Raw genomic sequence first — 25,197 nt, 5'->3', positions numbered from 1 at the left:
TCATCTCATTTTTGCAAACGTACAAAGCAGCTTTGAATTTTGGTCTTTTCAGCAGCATAAGATGAAAAGCAGCTGGACAAAATAAAATGTCTTCATTTTTCTCTGGAAACATGGATTATTCAGGTTATGTTTCATTAAATAAACAAACAGACTAAGATTTTTCCTTGCAGTGATCAAGTGACTGGACAAGAAAGCAAATGATTTATTCATTTCTTTTATAATTTTCGATCTCCTGGCCCTCTTCCTCCTATCTGTTCCCTTCAAATTTCCATAAACATTTTGAATTCTTGAGTGTACCACTGTGGCTTCAGCCTTAGGAAAATAACCAGTGAGCTGGCCCACTCAGGAGACACTCCCAGGGCTATCTGTCAGTTAGGGGCCGGCTTTCTTGTAGTGATTCCTTCCTGGACCCTGAACTCGGTTCAGGGAGAGGAAGGAAGAGGAATATAGGCGTGGAGAATTGTCTTTTCTAGAACATCCCTGGGCCCCTGCAAAGGCCCCTCGTCTTCAGCAGGCATGCGTTGCACACGCTTCACCGGGGGTGGTCTGGGTTCTCTGACAAGCTCTGTGTGCTGACCTCTGATGTGAGCTCCTGAGATGGAATCATGACACAAAGGTAAGTAAAATTCGGCTGCGCCGTTAGTACGTGGTTTGGAGGAGGAAACTAGTGTCAGTTCTCAAGAACTCTCCTCCGTATTAGTCACTGGTCTCCTGTGGTCAGTGCTTGTGTCTGAGGTCAGCCCTCAGCTCATGCACGGTGGGGTCCAGTGTGTCGTCATCACAGCTGGGGAAGCGTTTCCTGTCCAGCACGGGGCCCACAGCGCAGACTCTGGCGCGGAGGCAGGGTGGATGCAAGGGCAGACATGCCTCAGCGCTCTCTCCTGCTGTGCCCTCAGAAGAACCCTTTCCCTTGGGCTATCTATTGACACAGTGATGTATCGCATTTTATTCTCACTAGACTTGCCCATCTGTCCTTGGGGTGCTTTCTGTTTTGTTGGTTTGGAGCACGTTTGGGCTTCTCTGTAATCTCCAGTTTGGTCACGAATGAAGTGGAGCGCTTTTCCCAAAGGGGAGTTTCAGCTTGTTTTCCTTTCATAGGCAACTGTGCTTATAAAATACTGTGCTGTGTGTTCAGCTCAGCAGGGGACGTCCTGTGCTAGCCTATGTCCTGATGTCGGGAGGGCTGGGTTTGCCCAGGGAAGCTGATTCTCAGGCTGTGTGGGATCTAACCACTGGATACCCCCAGCCCCGCTCTTACAAGCAAATCAGCAAAGATTACTGGCCCAGAGTCCTTCTAACTTGCAACCACTGGGCTTTTGCAACACCCCGCCCGCCACCTCTCTCCCCATGCTTAGCTCCGTGGTCATCGCTTCAAGTTTTTGCTGACAATGCTTAACTTATATTATCTGGGAACTCATTTATCTTGCTTATCACCAATGTAAAATTTTGAATATTTTCATCTGACTGTTGAGGATAATTCTTTTCCCCAGGAAAAAATTTCTTTGTTTCCTCATTTTTTTTCCCCAACCTGATAGTGTTTTCCAGTTCTATAAAATATTTATCAATTTATATATTTGATTGCTTCAGGGAATAGAGGATTGCTGGACTTCCTTTATCTTTCTCCCTCTTTCCCTCCAAGGGCTGGAACGTTGCAGGGCGTGAACATTCTTGTGGGATGAGTTGCCTTTGTTCATTGAAACCCTGGAAATTTGTCCTGTAAATGATGTGACTCCTTGGTTCTTCCTTCCCCTGCCTTGCATGTGTACTGAAGCACAATATATTATATACTTGGGGCTTCCCTGGTGGCACAGAGGTTAAGAATCCGTCTGCCAGTGCAGGGGACACGGGTTCAAGCCCTGGTCTGGGAAGATCCCACATGCCGCGGGCAACTAAGCCCATGCGCCACAACTACTGAGCCTGCGCTCTAGAGCCTGCAGGCCACAACTACCGAGCCCACGTGCCACAACTCCTGAAGCCAGCACGCCTAGAACCTGTGCTCCACAGCAAGAGAAGCCAACAAAAACACAACACAACCAAAAATAAAATAAATAAATAAATTTAAAAAATTCTCTTAAAAATATATATATATTATATACTTGTCTATATTAAATCAAGTAGAAATAGAGCTGTTATTCGTAAGACCATATTCTCTTAGCAGGGAGTGTGAGCCTCTGAAGAAGACAGAGTGTGCTGATGTAACTCAACTTCTGTAGCTTGTACCAGGTAGACAGGATCCTTCAAAACGATTGCGCTCACAGCCAGGTCCTTCACCAGACAGATAGAGAAACTGCCACATTGAATTTTGCAGACGATGACATGGAGCTGCAGATGACACATCAGGCACATGTTGATGGTCAATTGTGGCAGAAAGAGTGTGTCTGTATGGGAAGCAACAAAAGAAGAGCATGGAGGCAGAAAGGTGGTGGCAGGGGATGCCTTCAGTCAAACACTAAGAGGAAGGGATAAGTAAACATGGTTGGTTTTTCCAGTAACTACTGAAAAGCAATGGCAACGTTAAGAAGAATGAGCGTCGAGAAGCAGCCGCACGCTTTAGGGTAAACTGTAACCAGTTCCTCACGCCACACCTGACTGCACGAGTCTCGTGGATACCACAGGAAATGATCTTATATGCACAACCTACAACGGTTCGGTCTTCTCCGTCCCTGAAGAGGGAACCTGCATCTGCCGTGTTGAGAAAGGCACCACTGGAATCTGACGTTGTCCCCGTGACTGACCAGCAGTCTCCTGACTTCCAGGTGTTTAACCTGCTTACTGCGCCCTGTTGTTTTCACTCTGCATTTCCTTCTACCTAATCGCTGGTAATACAAGTAAACCTCATTTGATTATAGCCGTTTCCCAGTAAATGTGGAAATTTGAACAGACTTCCGTTAATTTCCCTTGTAAGTATAGCTTAGAGGAATTATAAGGACCTGGTAGGCGTGATAAAAGAAACTTTGAAATTACACTTGGCATATTCAAAGGCTAAATGACTAGATGGATCTCACGAAGATATCAAAAAGAAACACTACTATATCAGGTTTGTAAAGACAAGATTACAAGCCTGATTTTTAGCTGGTCTTTTTCTAACAGTCTAGTTGTTTACCTATTTGTCTATCAGAATGATGGTAATAGGAATAATAATTTAATTTTGCATTTGTATAGCTCTTCTAATTTTCTCGCCATACTTTTCACATCTGTGACACTCTTGGTCTCAAAAGGGCCCTGAGGAGAGCAGGAAAGATTTCATTAGCTCATTTTATAGATGAAAAATCTGAGCCCCTGGGATATTAGACTTAGAGACTTCTAGTGTCTTTTTCAATCCCAACATCATAGTGCTATGAGTTTAAATAAAACTCCAATTTTGCATAGTGAGTATATGGGGAAGTCTGCCAGCGTCTTCCTAGTGTGACCCTGTGTATGCGCACAATAAAGGTCATTTTATATGTAGTGGTTTGCTGAATAATCTTCAAAGTTTTATTTTTGATGAACTAACTACATGCTACAAACTTTAAGCCTGTAGCATACACGGAGAAGCCTGAATAGTCCTGATTCTGGAATAGCTTTTACATAGTTCACGGCATGCATTTCTCAGTGAAATAAAGTTTCTTTTTTTTTCAGCATCTCTCAGAGGAATTTTATTATCTGAATAAAATTCACAGACTGACCTCCAAGGGAAAATAAAAAAATAATCAGACCCTTATTTTATTCCTTGTTTGTTCATATACCTTCAAAACTGGCTTAAAAATGTTTAATCAATTTGAGGCAGCTAATCAGAAACAGCATCTGTGTTGTCAACGAAGCTCAAAATGAGATAGTTAAAATTCAGGTCCTACCTTACTTCTGGAAGAGGCTTGAAGTCATGTACTCATTTCCCTGCTGTTTCTAAAATGTAGAATCTAACGTATGGAATTGTTAACAACTATAGCAAAATATGCGGTCTTTTGATCACTGGGAGATTCAGAATCTGCACAGCCCACCGGGGGCTTTGGAGGGCGATGGACACAACTTGGATTTCCAGCTGCACTGTTTCCACCTGTGCCCTTGTGAGCACATGCCTCCGCTGAGTGTGAGCACGTGGAATTTCATGGGGAAGGGGACGACGAATGCTCACTCTTTTTGCAGGACATGTCGTGTCATAAATGAAAGGACTCAGAGATCTTTCCATACTAGATAGTAAGCACTCACCCCCATCTCCTGAGAAAGCAAAGGAGAGAGAAAGCAAGGGGAGGGGTGGACAAAGGAGAAATTGGGGTTTGTCTAGAGTGAATCTCAGGAATTGTGATTGCCGTCCAGGTCAGAGTTCCACAGCCTCGCTTGCTGGGGACGCTCACCTCCGCTGAACCGCCACAGCCCATGCGATGGTGGCTCTGGCCACGTCTGCTCTGAAGTCATAGCTGTGTATTTATCCCCTGCCCCGGCTGGATTGTATGTAACTGTAGATAGGAGGCGGACGGCTAAGCATTCACGTTATTGTCTGAAGCGGAGGGTGATGGGGCTGTGTTCATGTTTTGTTTATATTGGATTGAGAGGAATTATTGTGTCGAAGTCAAGCAAAAATGCTGTCCAAATTAAGCTTCTGGGTGGAAAATATAGATTTATTTATTTGGGAACAAATTTCATGAAAGGATTCATGAGGTCGGTGGGCCACATTGTTTTACCTGTGGAGGTGTGACATGATGTGAACTGATTTATCAGCTCAGCAGAAGTAGAGACCCTGAACTTTGTATATACCAGACTTTGCAGGTGTCTTACCTTACCTGGTATTGTTCTGGCATGAATATGAGTAAAAATGAACCCTCTAACGCTTGTGTCATAGTTATAAACCAGTGGGGCAGGAGTAGGTCGAAGGGAGCCACAGATAATGGTAAATGGGTAAATGTAGCAAAGGAACCCGTCATATCTGCTTCATATCACAGCACTGGACATGCCTTGGAAATAGATTTCCATAAAGTTCATCCAGGCTCAAGATGAGGTTAATCTGGTAGAATTACCCGACGTAATCACGTAAATAATTCCTTACCACTCAAAAAATTGCGGGGAAATATATTTGATGAAATATATAAGTTTGTGGTTTAACGCCCATGTAAGAAATCACCTTGGAATCCCTAGGTTTAGAAGGAGTGTAATGCCATGAGAACTGTAATTTAAGCACCAACAATTTGTAGCTTGACGTGACAAGATTGTACTCAGTAGTCCTCAGAGGAAATTTTTAACGGCTTTAGTAATTTTATTATTCTCAGCCTCCGTAATTTATATATTAGTATCTTTTTGTATAGACTCTACTCGCTGTATGTTATTTAAAACAATCAGTGAATTAATTAAAGGAAGGAGTGCAAACATGCATGAGATGGGTGATATTTGTGGACCAGTGAGTCTACAGATGGGGCTCGCACGCTTACTGGGTGTGAAGCGTGGGAGTGAATGTGGTAGAGGAGGTCAGTGAATGTCCTTCTTGTTCTGTTTATTTTTCCTGCAAAGAAGCTGTTTACCGGCAAAAGCATCTGGATTCTGTGGCTTGTTAATTCACTGTGGACCCCTGACGGTGTCTGGAACCACTTATGATGTCAGTGTGTAAGTGGCATTTAGAGTAAGGGCAGGAATGAAGGGTGACAGAGAAGCCTCCCCAGAGCAGCTGAGAAGTTCAGATCTACCATTCTTAGAAAATTCTCTTGGGTGTTAATTCATGCCCCAAAGTATCATTTACTTGGAAGCACATAAAAAGCAACACAGTGTTTTCAAGTTAAGAAGTAATGAATTGGATTGGGGATGAAATCATTTCTCACCAACCACTTAAATCAAATATTTTTGAAGTGTACTTTCTAGCTCAAGGTTCAGAGGAAGTGATAAAATGCATTAAATCATAAACCCTTCACACTAGAACTTGGTCTCAGCCAACAGGGCAGAAAAGCCATATGACTTTGCCCCCCTGTCCCCCCGACAGGGGCCCACTTCTAATCCCAACAGTGCAAGGCAACCCATTTTATTTTTGAATATCTCAATTTGAATTAGAAAGTCCTTTATAGTGAGTCAGTCTCTCTCTCCATTTAACTTTTTTTAATCCTCTGCATTTAAAAATGTCTAATGTATTGCTGTTCTGTATGATGTTCTAAATATTTTTTTTTTTTTTGCGGTACGCGGGCCTCTCACTGTTGTGGCCTCTCCCGTTGCGGAGCACAGGCTCCGGACGCACAGGCTCAGCGGCCATGGCTCACGGGCCCAGCCGCTCCGCGGCATGTGGGATCTTCCCGGACCGGGGCACAAACCCGCGTCCCCTGCATCGGCAGGCGGACTCTCAACCACTGCGCCACCAGGGCAGCCCCTGTTCTAAATTTTTAAGACTACAGACCGTGCCCACATTATGATGGTTTGGCTTAGCATTTTTCAACTTTACAGTCATGTGAAAGCAATACTCATTCAGTAGAAACAGTACTCCGAATTTTGAATGTTCATCTTTTCCAGGCGAGTGACATGTGGTATCATCTTCTCTCATGATGCTGGGCAGTGTCAGTGAGCTGCAGCTCCCAGTCAGCCCCGAGATCATGAGGGTAAACAACCAGGACACTTAACAACCATTCTGTTCTTCACTTTCAGTACAGTATTCAATAAATTACATGAGATATTCAACACTTACTATACATCAGGCTTTGTGTTAGGGGATTTTGTCCGACTGCAGGCTAATGTAGGTGTTCTGAGTACATTTAAGGCAGGCCTGGCTAAGCCACGATGTTCAGTGGGTTAGGTGTATTAAATATATTCTCGACTTAATGGTATTGTCAGATGATGATGGGCTTATCAGGTCGTGGCCCCTTCGTCAGTTAAGGAAGGTCTGTGGTTACAGATACCCATACTCTCCATGTGATTGCTCTTTGCCAGTTTCAAGACTCTGCATAAACACAACCAGTGACCTCCTTAGACCTTGGAACTGAGAACGACACTGCATACGTGGCCTGGCCAGAGCAGAGGGTTGGTTGTGACAGTCTTCCGTTTCTTGAGACTGGACTTGCATTTATTCATCCTAAAATTGTATTACAACTCCCTACCTCTAACCAGTCACATCACATCATCTACTGATTTTCTGTGATGGAAGTGAGGACTAACTCTCCTGACACTCACTCCCTCCATGCACCCTCATGAGCTCAGCGTGTTGAGATCTCAGTTATTGGCTAACGTGGTGGCATTTGCGTTATTTGGTCCATGTAAATATTCCTCATGCCTGAGCCCAATAGGGTACCTGGATTCCATTTCTTCTCTTGCATCACTTTTATTTTCCCTTCAATTAGTATTAACCTTGTTTTATGGGTGCTTTGTGTTTTAGCTATATCTTAGTTTGGATTTTTTTTTTTTCCAGATGCTCTAACGGATTTGTCACAGCTAACAATACAGTTTCCAAATTTATTCCAAACATGTTTAAAGCACGGTACTAGCTCGGTGGTCTTTTCCCTTGGAGCACTCCCCCACCACCTTTAGCTCTGACCCACCGGAAGGGCTACATGTGTTGCACGCCTGCTGCCCTGGGAGCCCCTATCATCGTCAACCTGGGACAGACCTTGGGAGCTCCCACTGTCTCGTGTTTCTCTTTTCCTTGGTGTGCTCCCTCACTTTGTCAGATCCCATCGTCTAGTGACTTTCTGACCAAGGGTACCTGGGAGATAAACGTTTTGAGACTGTGTATGTCTAAAGATACCTTTTTTCCTCCCTCCATGATATTTTCAACGGATACAGAATTCCAGATTGAAACTCCTTTTTCATCTGAGCTCTGGACACTTCACTCCACTGTCTTCTAGTGTCCAGTAATGTTCTTGAGGAAGAGAACACCATTCTCCTTCCCTTTCCTGTGTTTGTGGCCCCTTTCCTTCTCTGGGAGCTCTTGGGCTCTGTTCTGGATCTCCACTGATAATAAATTTCACAGTGATGTGTCTTGGTCTCTTTAAATTTATTGTTCCAGGCATGTGATGTACCATACAGTACAGAGACTTGGATGCTTCAGCCCTCGGTTATTTTCCTGTATTGTTTCTTTGATAATTTCTTCTGTTGTTGTTCTTTCTGTGTTGAATGAATCCTTATATTTTCTTATGTTTTCTCTTCTTTCGCTATTTCTGTATTTTTGCTCTACTTTCTGAGAGAGTTCTTCAGTTTTATCCCTGAAATTCTCCACTGATTTGTACCATTTTTAATATTCTATTTTTAAAAACTCCCTTCTCTAGTTGTTCCTTTTATAGCATTCTTTTTACCATGAATGTAATATATTTTCTTCTCTCTCTGAGAATATTATAGTGTTAAGAACTGTTTTCCTCCCTGTGTGGTCTCTTTCCAAGGTTCTTTAAACTGTTTATTATTTTAGCCTCAGTCTTCTGTGTTGGAAGCTTTCCTTGATTATCATATTATCCTTCATCATCCTTTCCTACTGAAGAGTGAGGCGCTGAAAGCCGACAGGAAGCTCCAGCGAAGTGGGGAGGAGAGTCAGCGATCTTGGTCTGGTGAGCTTGCTGTAGAGTGACTGCCTAGGGACACCCTCACAGACGTCAGAACGTGTAGGTCTTTTCCTTGGTACTGTTCGGTTTCTTCAGGGAAAAGTGTCCCTGTTTCTTGTCGGGGCAGGGGTGGGGCAGGAGGATACCCCTGGAAGCGTGCACTCCAGCAGCAGGATGGGGGGAGGCAGTTGGGGCAGTGGTGGGCACCTTAGAGTCTGAAACACTGAAATGCTGACTCTCCCTGTGTTCCTGTCGGTCTAGAGCTTCAGCTCTGCCCTCCTGCATGTACAGTGTTCTGAGTCCTCTATCCAGTCAGTGTGTCTGAGTTTAGAGTCTCTCTGGTTTAGTTTGTCCCAAGAATAAATCCTCTGTTTCTTCCAGGGATGGGGGAAAGTACCTGAGGGGCTAGACTCTCAATGTAAGGCTTTCAGTCCAACCCCCCTTGTTTAAATCAATGTCTCAATTCTTAGAAATACGTCCTTATCACAGCTTCCATCTGAAAATTATGGAAAATTCACAGCAGGACCTAAAAATCTTGCTGTGACCCCACTGGCTTGGCATTGAGAGTGGGAAAGATGCTGGCCACGCACGGAGAATGATTATAGAATGTGTGAGAGTCAGGGTGAGAACCTTAAGGAAGAGCTTCACTGAGCACGCGGGAGGCGGAGCTGGGCCTGAGCAGTGGCAGTTAAAGCATCTGGCGGACCCGGGATAAATATGCTGAATCCCCGGGACAGAGAGCGAGAGCACTTATTACTGTAAGGGTAACACAGACAGGTTTACTTCCATACATTTGTGTTGAGGAATTTCCTCCAAGGGTTTATTTACTTTCAGTGCTTGGTTTGTCAGGACATGTACTAAACTTGGAACTATACGGAGAAGGTGAGCATGGCCCGTGTGCAAGGGTGACAAGTAAATTTGTGCCATATTTTCCATTTTCAAAGAAATTAACTCAAAGTTGACCAAATACCTAAACATATGAGCTAAAACTATAAAACTCTTAAGACAAAATAAAGGAGAAGAGCTCTATGACATTGGATTTACAGTGATTTCCTGGGCATGACACCAAAAGCATGGACAACAATGACAAAAAGAAAGGGATAACTTGGACTTCATCAAAATTTAAAACTTTTAATTTGGGGCACAATAAAAAAGAGTGAAAAGGCAGCCCGCAGAATGGGACAAAATATTTGCAAATCATATATCTGATAACGGATTGATATCCAAATTGTGAAAAGCACTCCTACAACTCAACAACAACAACAAAAAACAACCTGATTAAAAAATGGGCAAAAGACTTGGATAGACATTTCTCCAGAGAAGATATATAGGTGTCCAGTAAGCACATGAAAAGGTGCTTAACATCACTGAGCATTAGAGAAATGCAAATCAAGACCACAATGAGATACCACTTCACATCCCTTAGGATGGCTGTTATAAAAAAAAAGGGGTGGGGGAAACAAAATAACAAGTGCTGGTGAGGATATGGAAATATTGGACCCTTGTGCATTGTTGATGGGAATGTAAAAATGATGCAGAAGCTGTGGAAAATAGTATAGTGATTCCTCAAAAAATTAAATATATAATTATCATATGATCCAGCCATTTCACTTCTGGAAATATACCCAAAAGACATGAAAGCAGGAGTTCAAAAAGATAGTTGTACATCCATATTCACAGTAGCATTATTCACAATTGCCGAAAGGTGGAAGCAACCCAAGTGTCCATCCAGAGTTGAATGGGTAACAGCATTTGGTATATCCACATAGTGGAATATTATTCAGCCTTAAGGAGGTAGGGAATTCTGACACATAACTACAACATGGATGAACCCTGGGCATTATGTTAAGTGGAATAAACAAGTTACAAAAAGACAAATACTGTATGATTCCACTTATATGAAGTTCCTAAAGTAGTCAGATTCACAGGGATGGAAAGTGGAATGGGGGTTTCCAGGGCTCGGGGTGGAAAGGATGGGGAAATCGTGTTTAATGGGCACAGAGTTTCAGTTTGGGAAGTGAAAAGCCTTGGAGATGGATTGTGGTAATGTCTGCACAACAGTGCGGATGTACTTAATGCCACAGAACCAAATACTTTAAAAAGGTTGAAATGGTAAAATTTTATGGCAAAATGTTACGCATATGTACCACGATATGAAAACATTTTAAATCAGGAATAGCCATTAAAAAGAAAAGATTTGTGTTCACAGATATTTCATCTCACTCAAACGTTCAAAACCATCCTTTTTTTTTTTTTCTTTTGGCTGCTTTGGGTCTTCATTGTTTCGCACGGGCTTTCTTTAGTTGCTGCGAGCGGGGGCTGCTCTCCGTTGCGGTGCACAGGCTTCTTTTTAAATTTTATTTATTATTATCTTTAAAACATTTTTATTGGTGTATAACTGCTTTACAATGGTGTGTTAGTTTCAGACATAGAGAATGGACTTGAGGACACGGGGAGGGGGAAGGGTAAGCTTGGACAAAGTGAGAGAGTGGCATGGACTTACACGTACTACCAAATGTAAAATAGATAGCTAGTGGGAATCAGGTGCGCAGGCTTCTCATTGCGGTGGCTTCTCTTGTGGAGCACGGGCTCTAGGCGTGCGGGCTTCAGTAGTTGCAGCACGCGGGCTCAGAAGTTGTAGTGCACAGGCTTAGTTGCTCCGCGGCATGTGGGATCATTCCGGACCGGGGACTGAACCCGTGTCCCCTGCATTGGCAGGTGGATTCTTAACCACTGCACCACCAAAACCATCGTAGTGCTTCCTCTCTCTTACTTTTCTTCATGACAGAATTCTCTTTGTCTTCACCCATTGTCCCCTTTTTCCTAAATGCAAGGAAAAGAACTGTCTTCCCTCCTTCCCTGAGGAAGGAAAAGAACTGTCTTCCCTCCTTCCCTCCTTTTTACTCCTTCATCCAGTTCCCTCACACAGCGACCAGGCTCTGAACCCTGGTTGCTTGTCCATAAACGTGAGGCCCTGTCACCATCAGCTTCTTATTCCCTCACTAAAGCCGAGCTCTGAGCTCCATTAGCCTAAGAGAATGTCCTCCTGCGGCACGCTCTCCATGCCGGCCACCACCCTGTGCCCTCAGCTCCACGTCTCCAAGTGTTGCACTTTTCTCAAGACGGTTCTCCACCACACCTCCACTCCCTGCCGGAGCACCACTGAAACGGTTCCTCAGGCCTAATCCTCTGAAACCTGCTTACAGCAAATGATAGCATTGCCTCCACGATCCTCCTAAAAGGTCAGGTGCTCACTCGATATCAGATCCTGCGCACGAGAACTGCCCCTCGGCGGTCCCTGTGGCTCACGCTCTATCCTGAAGCACCCTCTCTCTCTGCTTTGCCCTGCACTGTGCATGAGCTCATTGAGAAAATAAAAGAAAATGAAGGAGCCGCTATAAAAAAAAAACCATACTGTGAATTTCACAAACTGAATCAATTGTAAAGAATTTGTGAATTTTACAGTTGTGGAAACTTACAACCCAGGCCTTGGTGCCCAACTGTCAGAAGGGCTCCCTGACTCTTGGTAAGTGCAGGACACAGGGCTGGCACCGGGGCACCTGGGGCTTCATCAGTCTGGACGAGAGAACACATAGTGTTCTCTTTCTGTGGTCTTCCTGTTAGAACTGCTGTTCGTGCCGTTTGCCCTCAGTGGGTGAAGTTACTCTGTGGCCTAGGGCCTAAGCGGGAGGCCTTGTGTGGTCAAGGAGCCTGCATTTCACGTTACCTTGACTCCCAGGAATGGTTTATAGAAGACAGGGAATCCCGACTGCTCTGGTGGAACAGAATCAGGCTGGGAGAAAGCGGTTTGCTGTAGTAACCTGAGTGGATCCGTAGCGGAGGACACAGATGCTGGGAAATGAGGTTTGAGCCTCACACTTTTGAGAACGCAGTTAGAGCTATTTGGTCACCCTCTGTTTTCTGTCAGGCAGCTTCATCTCGTCTTCTTTCCTGGACCTTGGTCCACCTGATTGGTCCTCCATACCACCAACCCCTCACACTCTGAAAGAGGCTTAGTGTGTGTACGAGAGTGTGCATACGTGTGCATGTGTGTGCATGTGTGTGTGTGTGTGTTCCCTCTTTTCACCTCTCCCCCTCCTTCCTTCCTTCACTCCCTTGGAATCTGTTACTCGCCGACAAGTCCCTTCCTTCAGGAAAACGTGGTCTCCTCGGTGGCCCCGAAACACAGCATTCCTGGAATCTGCTGAACGGTTTCTTTGGGGAGAAAATGTCTAAACTCGAGATGGGCTCAGACTCAGATGGTGTTTCTCAGCGCGTGTGCGGCTTCTGCTGGCTGAATTTCCAGTCTGTGTGCAGCATATCGTCTAGGATTAATGTTTTCCACCTTATTATTAAAAACCGTTAAATCCTGGTTTTCATCTGTGTAAAGATGTGGTTGCTTATCTCAGAAACGTTTGTAATCTGTATGTCCCCAAGCCTCACCAGTTTTGAGTGTGAATAAGGGCCCAGTACCGGTTATGGCTCGTGAGCGCACACGGGTGTCACCAGCTCCCAGCCCCAGCGCTTGCCGAGGTGCCGTTTTACTCCGTCTCATTCTCTCCCCGGTGCCCGCTGTCCTCAGGGCTGCCAGCCTCTGCTGCGCGTGTGTGCCTGGGCTCCTGCCAAGGGCCCATCATCCTGCTGGTCCGGCCCCAGAGCTCCCAGTTCACACAGGTCTCTGCTCAGCTGAGCTGTGCAGGGAAGAGCAGTCGCCCCTGGTGTTCTGCTGGCCTACTTGCTGGGCCAGGGAGTGCCTGGACCCCCAGCGCGGCTCCCTGGGTGTTCACACACACACTTTCTTCTTTGCGCATCACTTTGTACGCAGAACAGTGACTCCCTACAGCCTTAGATCCTGGGCTCAATCCAGCTAGTCACAGCGGATCCTATTTCATTAATGTGTGAATTAATGGAGTTCTCTCAGGGCCCCCGGAGGTCCCCTTTGTGGTTCAATTCCTGTTTTCCCTGGTGTGACAACCAGCCTGTTTGTGCCGGTAACGCAGTGCTGGACATGATCTCAGTTCCACGCAGGGAGGGTCCAGGTCAGTGCAGGGAGGTGTCACCTGCCCCACCTGCCCCGGCTTTTCAGGGGGAGCGACCCTCCTACCAACCTTTAATGTCTGTCCTTCTTCTGCAGTCTTCATGGTTGAGTTTCAATTCGTATCTATTCCTCTTATTTTAGAAAGAAATTTTGGCCCTGGTCTTTTAGACACAGTTATCATTAGAACGTCCTAAAATTTTAAAGGAATATGTGATCTGCCACACAGGGGCTGGAGGCTAGAGGGGTCAGGAAAAGCAAACCTGTGGATGCCTCCACCTCCAGCCCCGCCCGGCCTGGTGGTTCCTGGCACTCCTGCCTCAAGGACTCTTGGCACATTGGGGGTGGCCTGAAGTAGGCAATATCCGTGGCCCGCCATCAAGCCCACAGCTCGACTTTGATATGAGGCATGTCATGTGACTGGACCGATACTGCACGGGAAATATCGAAACCGAGACGAGACTACTAGTCGTCCAACTCCAGCATTCTCCGTGTTGTGCTTTTGTTTCCACACAACTCTAATTACTCAAAATGTTATGCCGATGGTTTCACGGGTGCATACGTAGATCACAATTTATCCGAGTGCTCTATTTAAACATGGGCAGTTTAGGTGTCAATTATACCTTCGTTAAGCTGTCTTAAAATAATTCATATGTTATGGGACATTTTAATCCGAAATATTTATTACATATCAAAAGTCATCCTCTCACCAATAAAGCATCCTAGAATCTGTACATAGGACTTAGAAATTATTTGTAATCGGTTGTTGTATGATTTTTCACTTCAGACATGTGACCTCAGCTTTCTTGTTAGTTATTTACACATCAAAGGTAAGAATAGCAACACAGAGACCCATGAACACTAGTTAATAGTTGCACGCACACAGATGTACCTGGCAGTCCTGGTTCTACCCCACTGCCCCACCCTGCTGTTACTGGCGTGGAGAGGGCTGGATTAAACTTTTCAAAGCACTGATGTTTGGCGTGGTTCTGGTCTTATTTGCTCTGATGCCCTTTGTCTTCAGCCGCCTCTGCTCCTTTCCTCAGTCCTTGCCTTTTTTCCCGACACACAGTGCCCAGCTCTTCTGCCCATGATGTTCGGTGGTCCCCACCCCAAGAATCTTCCTTAATGACAGCAAACCTCCTGACCCTGTGGAAGGAGACCAGGCTGAGCCCGACATCGCCCCGTGACACACTTCTGAATCGAACCCCCTGTGTCTATAGCACCCCAGCACACTGCCATTCTCCCAGTGAGAACAAGTACACCACACGCTGCACGTGTGTTCAGTAACTGGGAAGCTTCTCCCAGCCGTTGCCCCTCAGCTGGCCAGATCAGCCCTGCTGGTGTGAACCAGCATCTGGGTGCTTTAGGCGCAGGAGGTGTGCTGGGAAGGTGTGGTCCCCCAGAGTCGGGACACAGAGGGCGCTCTTCATTGCTCCCTCGTGGTTTTGCTGCAGCACTGGGCCCTTGAGGGCGAGGCTCCAGGAAAGTGGTCTCCAGCCCTCGTTAACCACGATGGCGTTCACTGGCACAGCTCTGTCCTTTGGAAGGGTATCCAAGGCCCTGGGCAATTCCCACTGGATCATGGGAACTCTGTCCCCATCCCTTCCTCTCTAGAAAGCTCTTCAGATTGCACACGAGAGAGATGAATCTACTCATTCTAATTTGTTTTCAAGAAAAAGTGAAACCTTTATTATTAAAAATCACATTTACTGTTACAAGTTACTTTCAAGAGCAGAAGAGCTGAAGTTGCAAACTGACCCAAGCCACTTAGGTATTTTCGAAACCAGGTTCTTAATGGAAGATGCCCGTGGGCCCCAGTAGTTAGAGCTGGGTGAAGGGTACAGGGTGCCTTTCCTATCTCCCCACTCCCCAGGTATCTTGTGGATGAAGTAAATCTCAGACCAGATCCTGCAACTGAGATGAACCTTTGTCAGGGAATGGGCACAGGGACACACAAAGGCAAACCATTTACCTGTGATTGGAGACTTCCCAGGAGAGCCCTACTCCTGGTGGTCAGTGCTCTGCCCACTGTCATCTTGGGCATTCTGCTGGCCTCTCAGGAGATGTTCACTCAGGAAAGGTCGGTACTGTTCTAGCAGCAGCATTCAGCTAACCTTTGAGTCCCACCAGATGTTAGATCCCTCCACTTGCGGCTCCCAGAACTGGAAAGAATTGCTGGAGTCTTTTACCTTCTTCATATCACCGTGCAGAACCCCACATCTTCTAACCAGTTCGTCCTTCTTGAATTCCCCTCATTTCACCGCTGAAATGCCATACCTATGCCCGTCATTCTGATGACAAACCCTCCAGTATGGCCAGCAGTAAAGACAGGTGAAGAATCTATAGTGGCCATCTGCGGAGTGTGAGATTGCGATGTGCTTTCACATGTGGAACGCTTCTGAAGTGCGTCACTGATCAGGTGCTCAGATGCTAACTACCTACCCCAAGGATGTAGATTAAAACTGGCTAACGACTCGACATCACGCTGTCTGTACTAAAGGCTGTTAGAGTGAATTACAGATAATATAACACCAACATCACTGTGTCACAAGAATGCGTCTGAGACCCAGGCCTGAGGAAGGAACAACACAATTCCTGGGTTCTGAAAGAGGTTTGTGGCTAAGCTGAACATAGGTCAGCGCTGCACTGAACAAGCATGTTAGTCTAGCCCTTCACCCTCCACCTTCCCTCTCGCCCTCATCTCATCTCCTGACGCACCAAGACGCACATACACTCACATTCCCTACATTTCGGGTCCTGTCGGAGGTGCTAGACAGTGCAGGCTGACCTGATATCCCCTTAGGAAAACCTGCCAAATTGAGTCTCACTCTTAAAGCCACCTGCGAACAGCTAACTCTCAGAGTCCACTCTACATGACCAGAGGCAGGATGTTCTAGCCAGTGTAAGTTTCTGACCACAACAGCTCTGAAGCCACAGTTTGGCGCTTGTGTGTGTGTGTGTGTGTGTGTGTGCGCGTGCGTGCGTGTGCGTGCGTGTGCGCGCCTGTATTGAGGGGCAGTTGCAGCCCTGGTCACACTGTGTAAATGACCTTCCTGGGATTGGAGACTTCCTAGGAGAGCCCCACTCCTGATTGTGACAGTACATTTCACTAGTAGTTGACATTAACACCATACCCTGTTGTTCTCTCCAGCCAGCTGCCTCCCCTTCACACTTAAAAGTGGGAGCAAAGGACCCGCTTTGCTGACACTGAGAAGCAGGCCAGACACCCAGGAGCAGATGAGCAATGACCCAGCAGAAGGCAGCCTGGACTCTTGTGATGCAACAGGTACAAGGAAAGCCCCGCTGTGACGTTCCCCCTCCCTTAAGACTGTCTCTACCTTCCCTGATGATCCCTCTTCATCTGAGCAGGGGCTTCGTGGACAGTGGCCAAAAAAACTGTCTGTGATCAGGAAAGATATGGGGATTCTCCGTGTTAGAGCAGTTGCCAGGAACACGGAGGCAGTCTTGCATGAGTTTCCTAAAACACCTGTGTGGCTTTTTCCTCTTTCACTTATTTCTCCTATGCTTGAAGGTTTATTTGACCAGTATACTTGCCCTTTACCTCTCTTTTTTGCGAGTCGGATCAGGCATCTTCTTGGTTGAGTAGACAGTGAGATGTCTGATGCTTGTGCTGAGGGGACCAACAACAGTCATGAGAAGGTGCGCGGCATGTGGGCTTACTGCGATAGTCGCGCTCTCCTAGAGAGATGCCAGTAAACAGCTGAGAACTGAGCCCAGCAGCCTCCGGAATACGGGAAGAGGAGATGCCACCAACAGTGGCTGAGAGGAGCAGGAAGGCCAGGCATATGGTGGCCCAGAGGCCAAGAGGAGGAAGCATTTCAAGGAGAAAGCAAGCAACGGTGACAGAGGCCCCAGGAAGTTAATGGTGGACTTGGCAGTGTGGATTCCAGGCGGACCTTGGGGAGAGCTGTTCCGTGCAGGGACAGGAGGAAGGCCTGAGGTCCCAGGGCAGGACGGGGGGAGCGGGACGGGAGGCAGCCAGTGTGGGAAGCTCTTACAATGGGTTTTGTTTTATAGAACAGGGAAGTAGGATGATAAGCTGGCAGGGGAGGTAGGGATCAAAAAGGTTTGTTTATTTTGTGTTTTTTTTTTTTTTAAACATGGGGCAGGGCAGATTGATTGAACCCTATCAGTAGCAAATGTGATCATCCTACAGCCAGGTGGAGACTTTCTCCTACCTGTAGAAGTCTCCAAAGCAAAATCAGTACCTTTTCATCCTTATCGTAAGAAAAAGGCTGCTTATCCCTCCAGTCAAGAGACCTTAAAGCAAAAACAATGCCAGGAAGCTGTAGATAGACAGACAGACAGACAGACAGGCACACACACACACACACACGCACACACACACACACACACACGTGCAAATTCAATTCCAATGTCAAATTCAGTTCCAGTGGGGAAACCAATAACAGCATCTTTACATTTTTGGGTAGCCACTCGCCCTATGTGGCTACTGTAATTTAAATTCGTCAAAATTCAGTGAAATTAAAAACTCAGTTTCTCAGTCAAACCACCACATTTCAAGGGCTCAATAGTCATATGTGGTAAGTGGCTACTTAGGGAAGAGCATAGAAGTGGACTATTTCCTAGTCACATTCTGTTGGATAGGCTGCTGCGAATCCTAAGGGAAAGAATGTTCTTAAAGAAAGACTGGCCTAGAAGAAGAGGAAATATTTGTTGGAGAAGGGAGCAAAGCAAACTGAGAAGGGATTTGTCAATCCTGAATAAAATGTAAGAAAAACATAATGAAAGCAAGGCCATGCATTTGAAGAATTAGGAGACATGAAATCATAGGTTGCTCATGAGAACTGAAGAGGTGAGCACCAAATCGACAGCTGCTAATCAGAGTTTATTGTAAGAGAAAGAAATCAAATGCAAAATCATCAGTAAAAATACAGTAAAGGCAGCTCCAACAATTATATTTCAGTTTTTTATTTGTAATTCAATTTTTTGCAACTCAGAACAGGATTCCCTTGAAACTGAGATAGTTTAATAATTCACAGAGGAGGTTTCTGCCCCCCGCCCACCACGGTGTCCTTGAACGCTGGGCTTCTTAGCACATTCAGGTGTGACTTCTGAGGCTTAGAGAGGCTAGTTTCCTAAAAGATGGAAGGACACGTAGGAGGTGGACCTTTGAGTCCTGGCTCAGTGCTGTCTCTGGGATCTCGGTGGGCAGGGGCCCTGACTAGAGTCTAGGCACCCTGAGACTTGGTTCTGAGCAGAGATGAGGGGTTCATGGCAGCCCCGTTTTGGAGCAGAATCAGGGCTGGGGGAGCCACTGTGCAGCCTGGAGCAACCTGTCTCAAGGTCCAGGGACCAAGACGTGGTGTCTGATCATGATTGCTATTAGCACCATTTCAGCTACATTTGGGGTCAAATAGGATTTCCTGGGCTTCCCCCTAGTAATTCCCATAATTTTAAGACTACTGTTTTCATGGAGAAATATTTTGTGTTTTAAACAACTGACTTGAAATAAACTTCTGGATCTCAACTTCTATATGTTAACATTCCTAGTTAGGAATACAGCATTAGCATTTTTCAAAGACTTAAGCAAATTCTGAACTACTTACTTGATAGGGATAGCGCTGGGGTTGAGGCTAAGAATAGTGTTTCATCTTTTGAAAAATCTGCTTTCCTTGAATGAAATCATGTAAAACTGTTACTCATAAGTCTTTTTCTCCCTACAGTCTAAATGGTAGATGAAAATAGGATTTTAATATCTCTTAATATTGGTTTCCAAAGGATCCTTTTATCGGGTAATGAGAACTTAATTATCCGCCAAAGTTTCTTGCCCTTTTTGTCTTGGCTACCAGGAAGCTCCTAGAAAAACGAATTGATTTAATCACAGTCTTTGAAGTTTTCATGAGGAAGGTTTAACACTGAGGCCAAAGAGAGTTATTGGAATTGAGTGAGAGAACAGGATGGGGGAAAGGAACAGTGACTCTGGAGTCTGACTCTGGTTCAAGCTCTGTCCTTAGCTAAGAAGGACCAGAAACTCAACTTTATCAGTTACCCTACATAAATAAGTATTTCTGTTGGGTAATTGACTATTATCATAAGTATTTATCAGAACACTAATTTATTTTATTTATTTATGTTTGGCTGCATTGGGTCTTTGTTGCTGCATGTGGGCTTTTCTCTAGTTGCAGTGAGCGGGGACTACTCTTCTTTGTGGTGCGTAGGCTTCTCATTGCGGTGGCTTCTCTTGTTGTGGAGCACGGGCTCTAGGCGTGTGGGCTTCAGGAGTTGTAGCACGCGGGCTCAGTATTTGTGGCTCATGGGCTCTAGAGCGCAGGCCCAGTAGTTGTGGCGCACGGGCTTAGTTGTTCCGCGGCATGTGGGATCTTCCTGGACCAGGGCTCAAACCCGTGTCCCCTGCATTGGCAGGTGGATTCTTAACCGCTGTGCCACCTGGGAAGCCAAGAACACTAATTTATTGACTTATAATGTCAATGATCTCTTTGTGGTAACCAGAATGTTCCTGTTTGTAATTCATGGAAACCTCGTTCCTGATATTGAGATATCGAGGAAGCCAAAATACTAATTAGCAGTTTGCTTAGGATTAAGGCAAAGGGAAATAATATCTTGAGGGATGTTTCATCCAAACCATAGTAATATCATTGCAGTACTGTTGCTGCCTAGTTGAGAACATTTTTCTGGTGACAGGGATGCTTTTGCCTCTCAGACTTTATCTTTTCCCTTCTCTACAAAGCTAAGCACTACTAAAATGTGCTTTTCTGACACCACTACACCATGTCAGCTGTCCCTCTACATTTTTCTGATGCGTTTCTATCGCCAGTGTTGTTAGAGTGCTGTACTAGGAGGATGGCTGTCCCACTGGGAAGACGATCATTCCCAATACCTCCATGTTCCTGGAGGGGCGTGGCCCTGTCCACGCTTCCTTCTCTCTGGCAGTGCCTGTGTCATTATTGTAATCAATCGGACCTCCTTTTTCTGGGAGGGGGGGGAATTCACATTTTACATGCAAATAAATAAAATTTTCAATATTTAAATGAAGTGTTCATCATTAGCAAATGATTGCTTTAGTTATTGTCTTAATAACCCATAGGCAATTGTAATATTTTTAACGTTATGGCATCTTTTTAAAAAACAGACTCCGTATTTCACCTTTTATCAAAATTATCTAGTACCTAAAATTATAATAGCCATGTTATATATCAAAAATCGGTAACCAAAAGCTGTGTATGAATAATTTTCCCGCTGAAGGTCTGCTTATTGTCAGTCGTCTTTGAGGCCACGCGAGTCTGTAACAACAGAGACCATCTGCACAAATGCTTGAATTCCTGGCGTCTTCCTTGCCACCCCAAGAAGTAGTTTTTAAAGACTATTCTGGCTTTGGCGCCATGCTAGGTGCTATGGGGAACATAGCCTAAAACAATCTCTGTACTTTAAAAGGTTTTACGTTACAAATCCTTACAAGAATTCCTGAGTCCGGTCTTCATGGAACTATCCCAGGAATCTGGGTGGTTGACAGGTAGGTGGAGCATTGAGAACTGGAGTGCTGGGTGCCGGTGATGCAGGAGAAGCCACCAGCTATAGCATCAAGGTTTGTTGTGCTTTGCCCATGAGGACAGTAAGTTCTGCAGTGAAAAGGGGATGACCGCTGAAAGGAGATGATGTAAAGGGCAGAGACAGGAAAGAGGAGAATGAGGGGAAGTCGCGGATGTGTGCTATCATTGTATATTTGGTTACGGGCTATTATCAATTGATGATGGAATTCATTTGTTATATCTTTCTATACTATGGCTTTTTTTTCCCCTTGGCCAAAAGCATGAGATGATCGAATGTATAACAGGAAAGATGTGTTGGTTTATCTGTTTGGTTTTGCATCTCTTCGTGTGTTTATTTTAATCTCTCACTGTTCTCCAGATCTACAAAAAGGGATATTTTCTGTTCAGTGAAGCCTGCTCACAAAATCTAATCATCAGGGCTTTTTGCTGTTGATCAAATCCCATTGATTTTTTCCCCCTCTTAATGGTCAGTACATTGGTGAATTTGCAGGTGTGATGGTAAGGACAGAAATGCCTCTGAGGAGTGTTAGTGGCGACAGATAGGACGTATGTAAACTCTGTGTGAACTCTTCTTGGAAAGGACACTGTGCAGAGAAAGCCAAGGTTGCAGGGAAGTTTTAGCATCCCTAGCGTTTCTGCTGTCAGCTCTCCTCGAAGTTATCTCAGCCACACCGCGTCCTCTGGCAGGCAGGCAACGGTGGTGCTGGTCGACTCATAGTTTAAGTGGGTACTCCGAGGTCTCTCCTCCCTTTCTTTCCTGATCTCCATGCTACTCTCCCTTTCCTTGAAGGAGCGCACGCAGGTCCCTCCAGAGCTGTTGGCACTGTGCGCATCTGTTCGTCTGGTGGTAGGTATTGTTCAACACCCACAGCGTTGGCTGGCCCAGAGCCTGAGAACTCGAGCCCGTCCCCAAACGTACATAGAATTTCTCTGTTAGGGACAACATATTGTGTGTGACACTGCTGCAGCTGAGTTTACTCCCTCCTTGGTGAACACGTGTGAATATGTTTGGGTGTATGTGCAGCAGCCTTGAAAAATGTGTGGGGAAAGAAAAGGCTAGAAGCTGTGTTTTCCATGACTTGTTCCACCCCTTCTTCCTGGTGATCTGACTTTGTGACTCGCGAAGTCACATCCTTACTGCCGAGGGACTAGCTACCTCCACTCCTTCTTCGAGAATCTCAGGGGATGTGAAAACAGGAGAGACAGGCTGGCTGGTCCCTGGTTGGCTTCTCAGCCCCGCACCATCCCGTAGCCATTGGTGAGGGTCGGAGGCGAGGGGCATCCGCTGTTGGGAAGGAGTGATGGTTAGGAGGTGCCGAAGAGGCAGGATGGAGACGGGGGGCTAGGAGGTCCCAAAGAAGGTCAGGTCACATTTTCTTGCTTTTGGCCTAAGCCCAGGATTTACAGAGCTGAAGAGTAAGGTACACAGTCGTTGGAGTAATTCAGCAAATTGGACAGAGTTTCTGAGCTTTCAGATGCATAATGTTTCTCATCTTTGTTCTCAAAAGAGAGCATCAGATCAATCTCCATGTTCCTTTAACTTCACATCTACAACAACTTTTGAACTTACTTTTGAAAGCCTTGAGCTGGTAGTCTCTGCTCTGCTTTGTGTTTCTTTGGAACTCACGGAGGGGGAATGTGAATTCACGGCAAGAGTGAGCACAGAAGGAACCCAGTTGTGTCTTATCCTTGTGCTCTCCGTATGGCTTTGTCCACAAAACCCTCTTATGGCTCTAAAACTTGGCAAAGTGACACCTGTGTTTTTGTCCCACTTGCCATCCCTGGATGAGGCTAAGCAACAGCTGCATCAGCTCAACATCCCAACCACAGAACTCCTCCGCGACGTCACTTCTTAAGAGGCTTGAAACGCACACCGGGTATCAGACAATGTGACTGCAGGGTCTGCCACTCTAACAGAAGTAGGGAGTGCCTGCAGTTTTGTCTTATTAAAAATAATTGTTTGCAAGTTTACAAACAACTCCAGAATCTGACCTTTGCAACACAACACAGTCTTCCCTTCTCCAAAGTGAGTTGTTTTTGAGTTAGTGAGATGTGTGCACTTTACCTCTAAGAGACACTCTCTAGTTCTTGTTCAGACGTATTTCAGATTGCATAGCAAGGTGGAGAGCGTTCTGGTGGCCAGAGATCGCTGCAGTGGGTTCTCGTTGGTCTGCTCATTTTCAGTATGTGACCTTTCCCAGAGCACGTCCTGGTTCTGAGAGGTTTAATCTTGTGTAATAAGAATATCAGAGACCCTGTGTGCATTTGGTTCCAGCAGATTAGATAGTGAGGGCGCATTATTGTAATGAGCCGCGCTCCCCCCTCAGATGACGTGGGAAGTCCAGCGATCGCGGGCCAAAGGCCAGCTGCCAGCTCGGCTTACTCAGTGCAGAACCGAGCCTGCCCTTGTCCTCTTCTGCTTCTCGCTCCTTTGAATTGTGTAACGCTTGTCAGCTTAGCACATTTGTGAGTGTGCCACGTGCTGTCACTCTCCCGCGGCGGGTTGGTTGATCTTAACGGTCTACTTCTTGACACTCAAATAGGTTTCTGAACGTTTCCTGTACGTGCGTGTGTGCCCCAGATGGCAGCGTTGGCCCATTTCAGTGTGTGATTGCCGCTCTCCAGGTTGTGGAGGGATGCTGCTGGCCCACGTGCCCGAGATTAGAATCAAGCCCTTAGGGTCGGCTGTGAGGTCCTTACTCAGGCAAAAAGCCCATTGACGTCAGCAACCGGGGAACGTGGTCTGGTTTCATTATAAGTTAAAAGTGTTCGCCGTCAGAAGGAAATAGAGAAAGGGCAGGGTGTTTTTAGAAAATTAGTTTTAAAAAATGAACCTGTTCTCTGCTTTGTGTGGTTTTTCCTTTGCAATTTACTGCACACAGAGTTTATCCTTAAGCAGACTCTCTGTCTCAGGGCATGTTCTGAACTCACACAACCCTGACCCTGACTGTGAGGTGGCTCCATCCATCAAGGGCTCAAACATTGTTTGCCTCTTGAAGGAAGGATAGACATACTCTAACATAGCTGGGGTGGCCCTGCCTACCTCCTGACCGCCCCTCTGACACCCGAGGCTGCAGCACCCAGGCCCGGACTGCCCGAGGGTTCCCTTGCACATCTCCTTTGTAGCACGTGAGGGTCCCTCCACATGTCTAATTTCTCCTCCCTCCGTTTATCAGACAGTCGTTCCTCAGGACTCATCTCAAGCCCATGAAGCCTTCCCCCACCCCTACCCCCACTCCACACACACACATTCTCCAGGAGGACGAAAGCTGATGTCTTCCCCTCCGGGTACCAGCACATCTTTTTCTTACATCTCTTGGTATTGTGCAAATACTTCCATCAGCCCCCTCTCCAGACTGACTTTCCTGATGGCGGAAACCATCTTATTTACTTCTGTATCCCCAGCACCTACTGCAGTGTTGGAACATGTTAGAAATTCAGCAAAACAATTTTTGTGGCATCAAAGAAAGCGGCATCATCCAAGCTGGGATTGGCACAGAGCTGCCAAGTGGTCAGACCCCTCCTGAAAGAGTACAGAGGACAGCAACGGTGGCCCATTCTGCTTGTGGTTTTTCGGTTCTGAACACAACCAGAGGACAAAGGAAACGCGCCTGTGGAAGGCGTGGAGTCACTGGAGACCAAGTTGGGGCATTTGCCTGAGCAGTGCTGGACAGGTGGCCCTTCTGTAAGCTTTCCTTTTTCCCAGGAATTCACGCCCAGGCATCTGAAGTCAGGGCATTTTATTTGAACAAAATATCTCTCTTTCTGTCTATCAGTAGAGCCATGGGGTGTTTTGTAACTGATTTGTTTATTCTAAATATGCAAGGCATTTAACTGAGGTACTATTACCTATGAGGCACAAAAGAATCTGATATTACAAATAGGACCTCTGTCTTTGTTCTCCTAATTATTATACTGACAGAATGCAGGTATCAGACATAAGTTGAATATCCTACAATTTCCCAACCAGTGCGGCCAACGAACCTGCGTAAATAAACCCTTCAAATGTCTCACTTTTTCTCATTGGTGCTACCTATAAAATCATCTGCATGACAGCTTTATCCTCTAGGAGAAAAAAATCATGTGGACATTAAATTGTACCTTTTTCTTCAGAGGTTCTCCTAAGGATACAAGA

At 45.8% G+C, this 25,197-nt stretch overlaps 1 protein-coding gene across 1 annotated transcript in view; it reads left to right on the top strand.

Moving 5' to 3' along the window:
- Positions 1–25,197, top strand: part of PDE10A (phosphodiesterase 10A) — a gene marked incomplete at its 3' end in the record, with an annotated part of 576,158 nt that overhangs the window by 224,377 nt on the left and 326,584 nt on the right. The window contains exon 2 of the mRNA XM_079939715.1: positions 16,661–16,795. Coding sequence (XP_079795841.1) covers positions 16,661–16,795 — 135 coding nt within the window. The remainder of the gene's footprint in view (positions 1–16,660; positions 16,796–25,197) is intronic.

Source organism: Stenella coeruleoalba (genome assembly GCF_951394435.1).
Source record: "Stenella coeruleoalba genome assembly, chromosome: 12".
NCBI classification, from domain to species: Eukaryota; Metazoa; Chordata; class Mammalia; order Artiodactyla; family Delphinidae; genus Stenella; species Stenella coeruleoalba.
The sequence above is the reverse complement of the archived record's forward strand: the minus strand, read 5'-3'. Positions and strand labels throughout refer to the sequence as shown.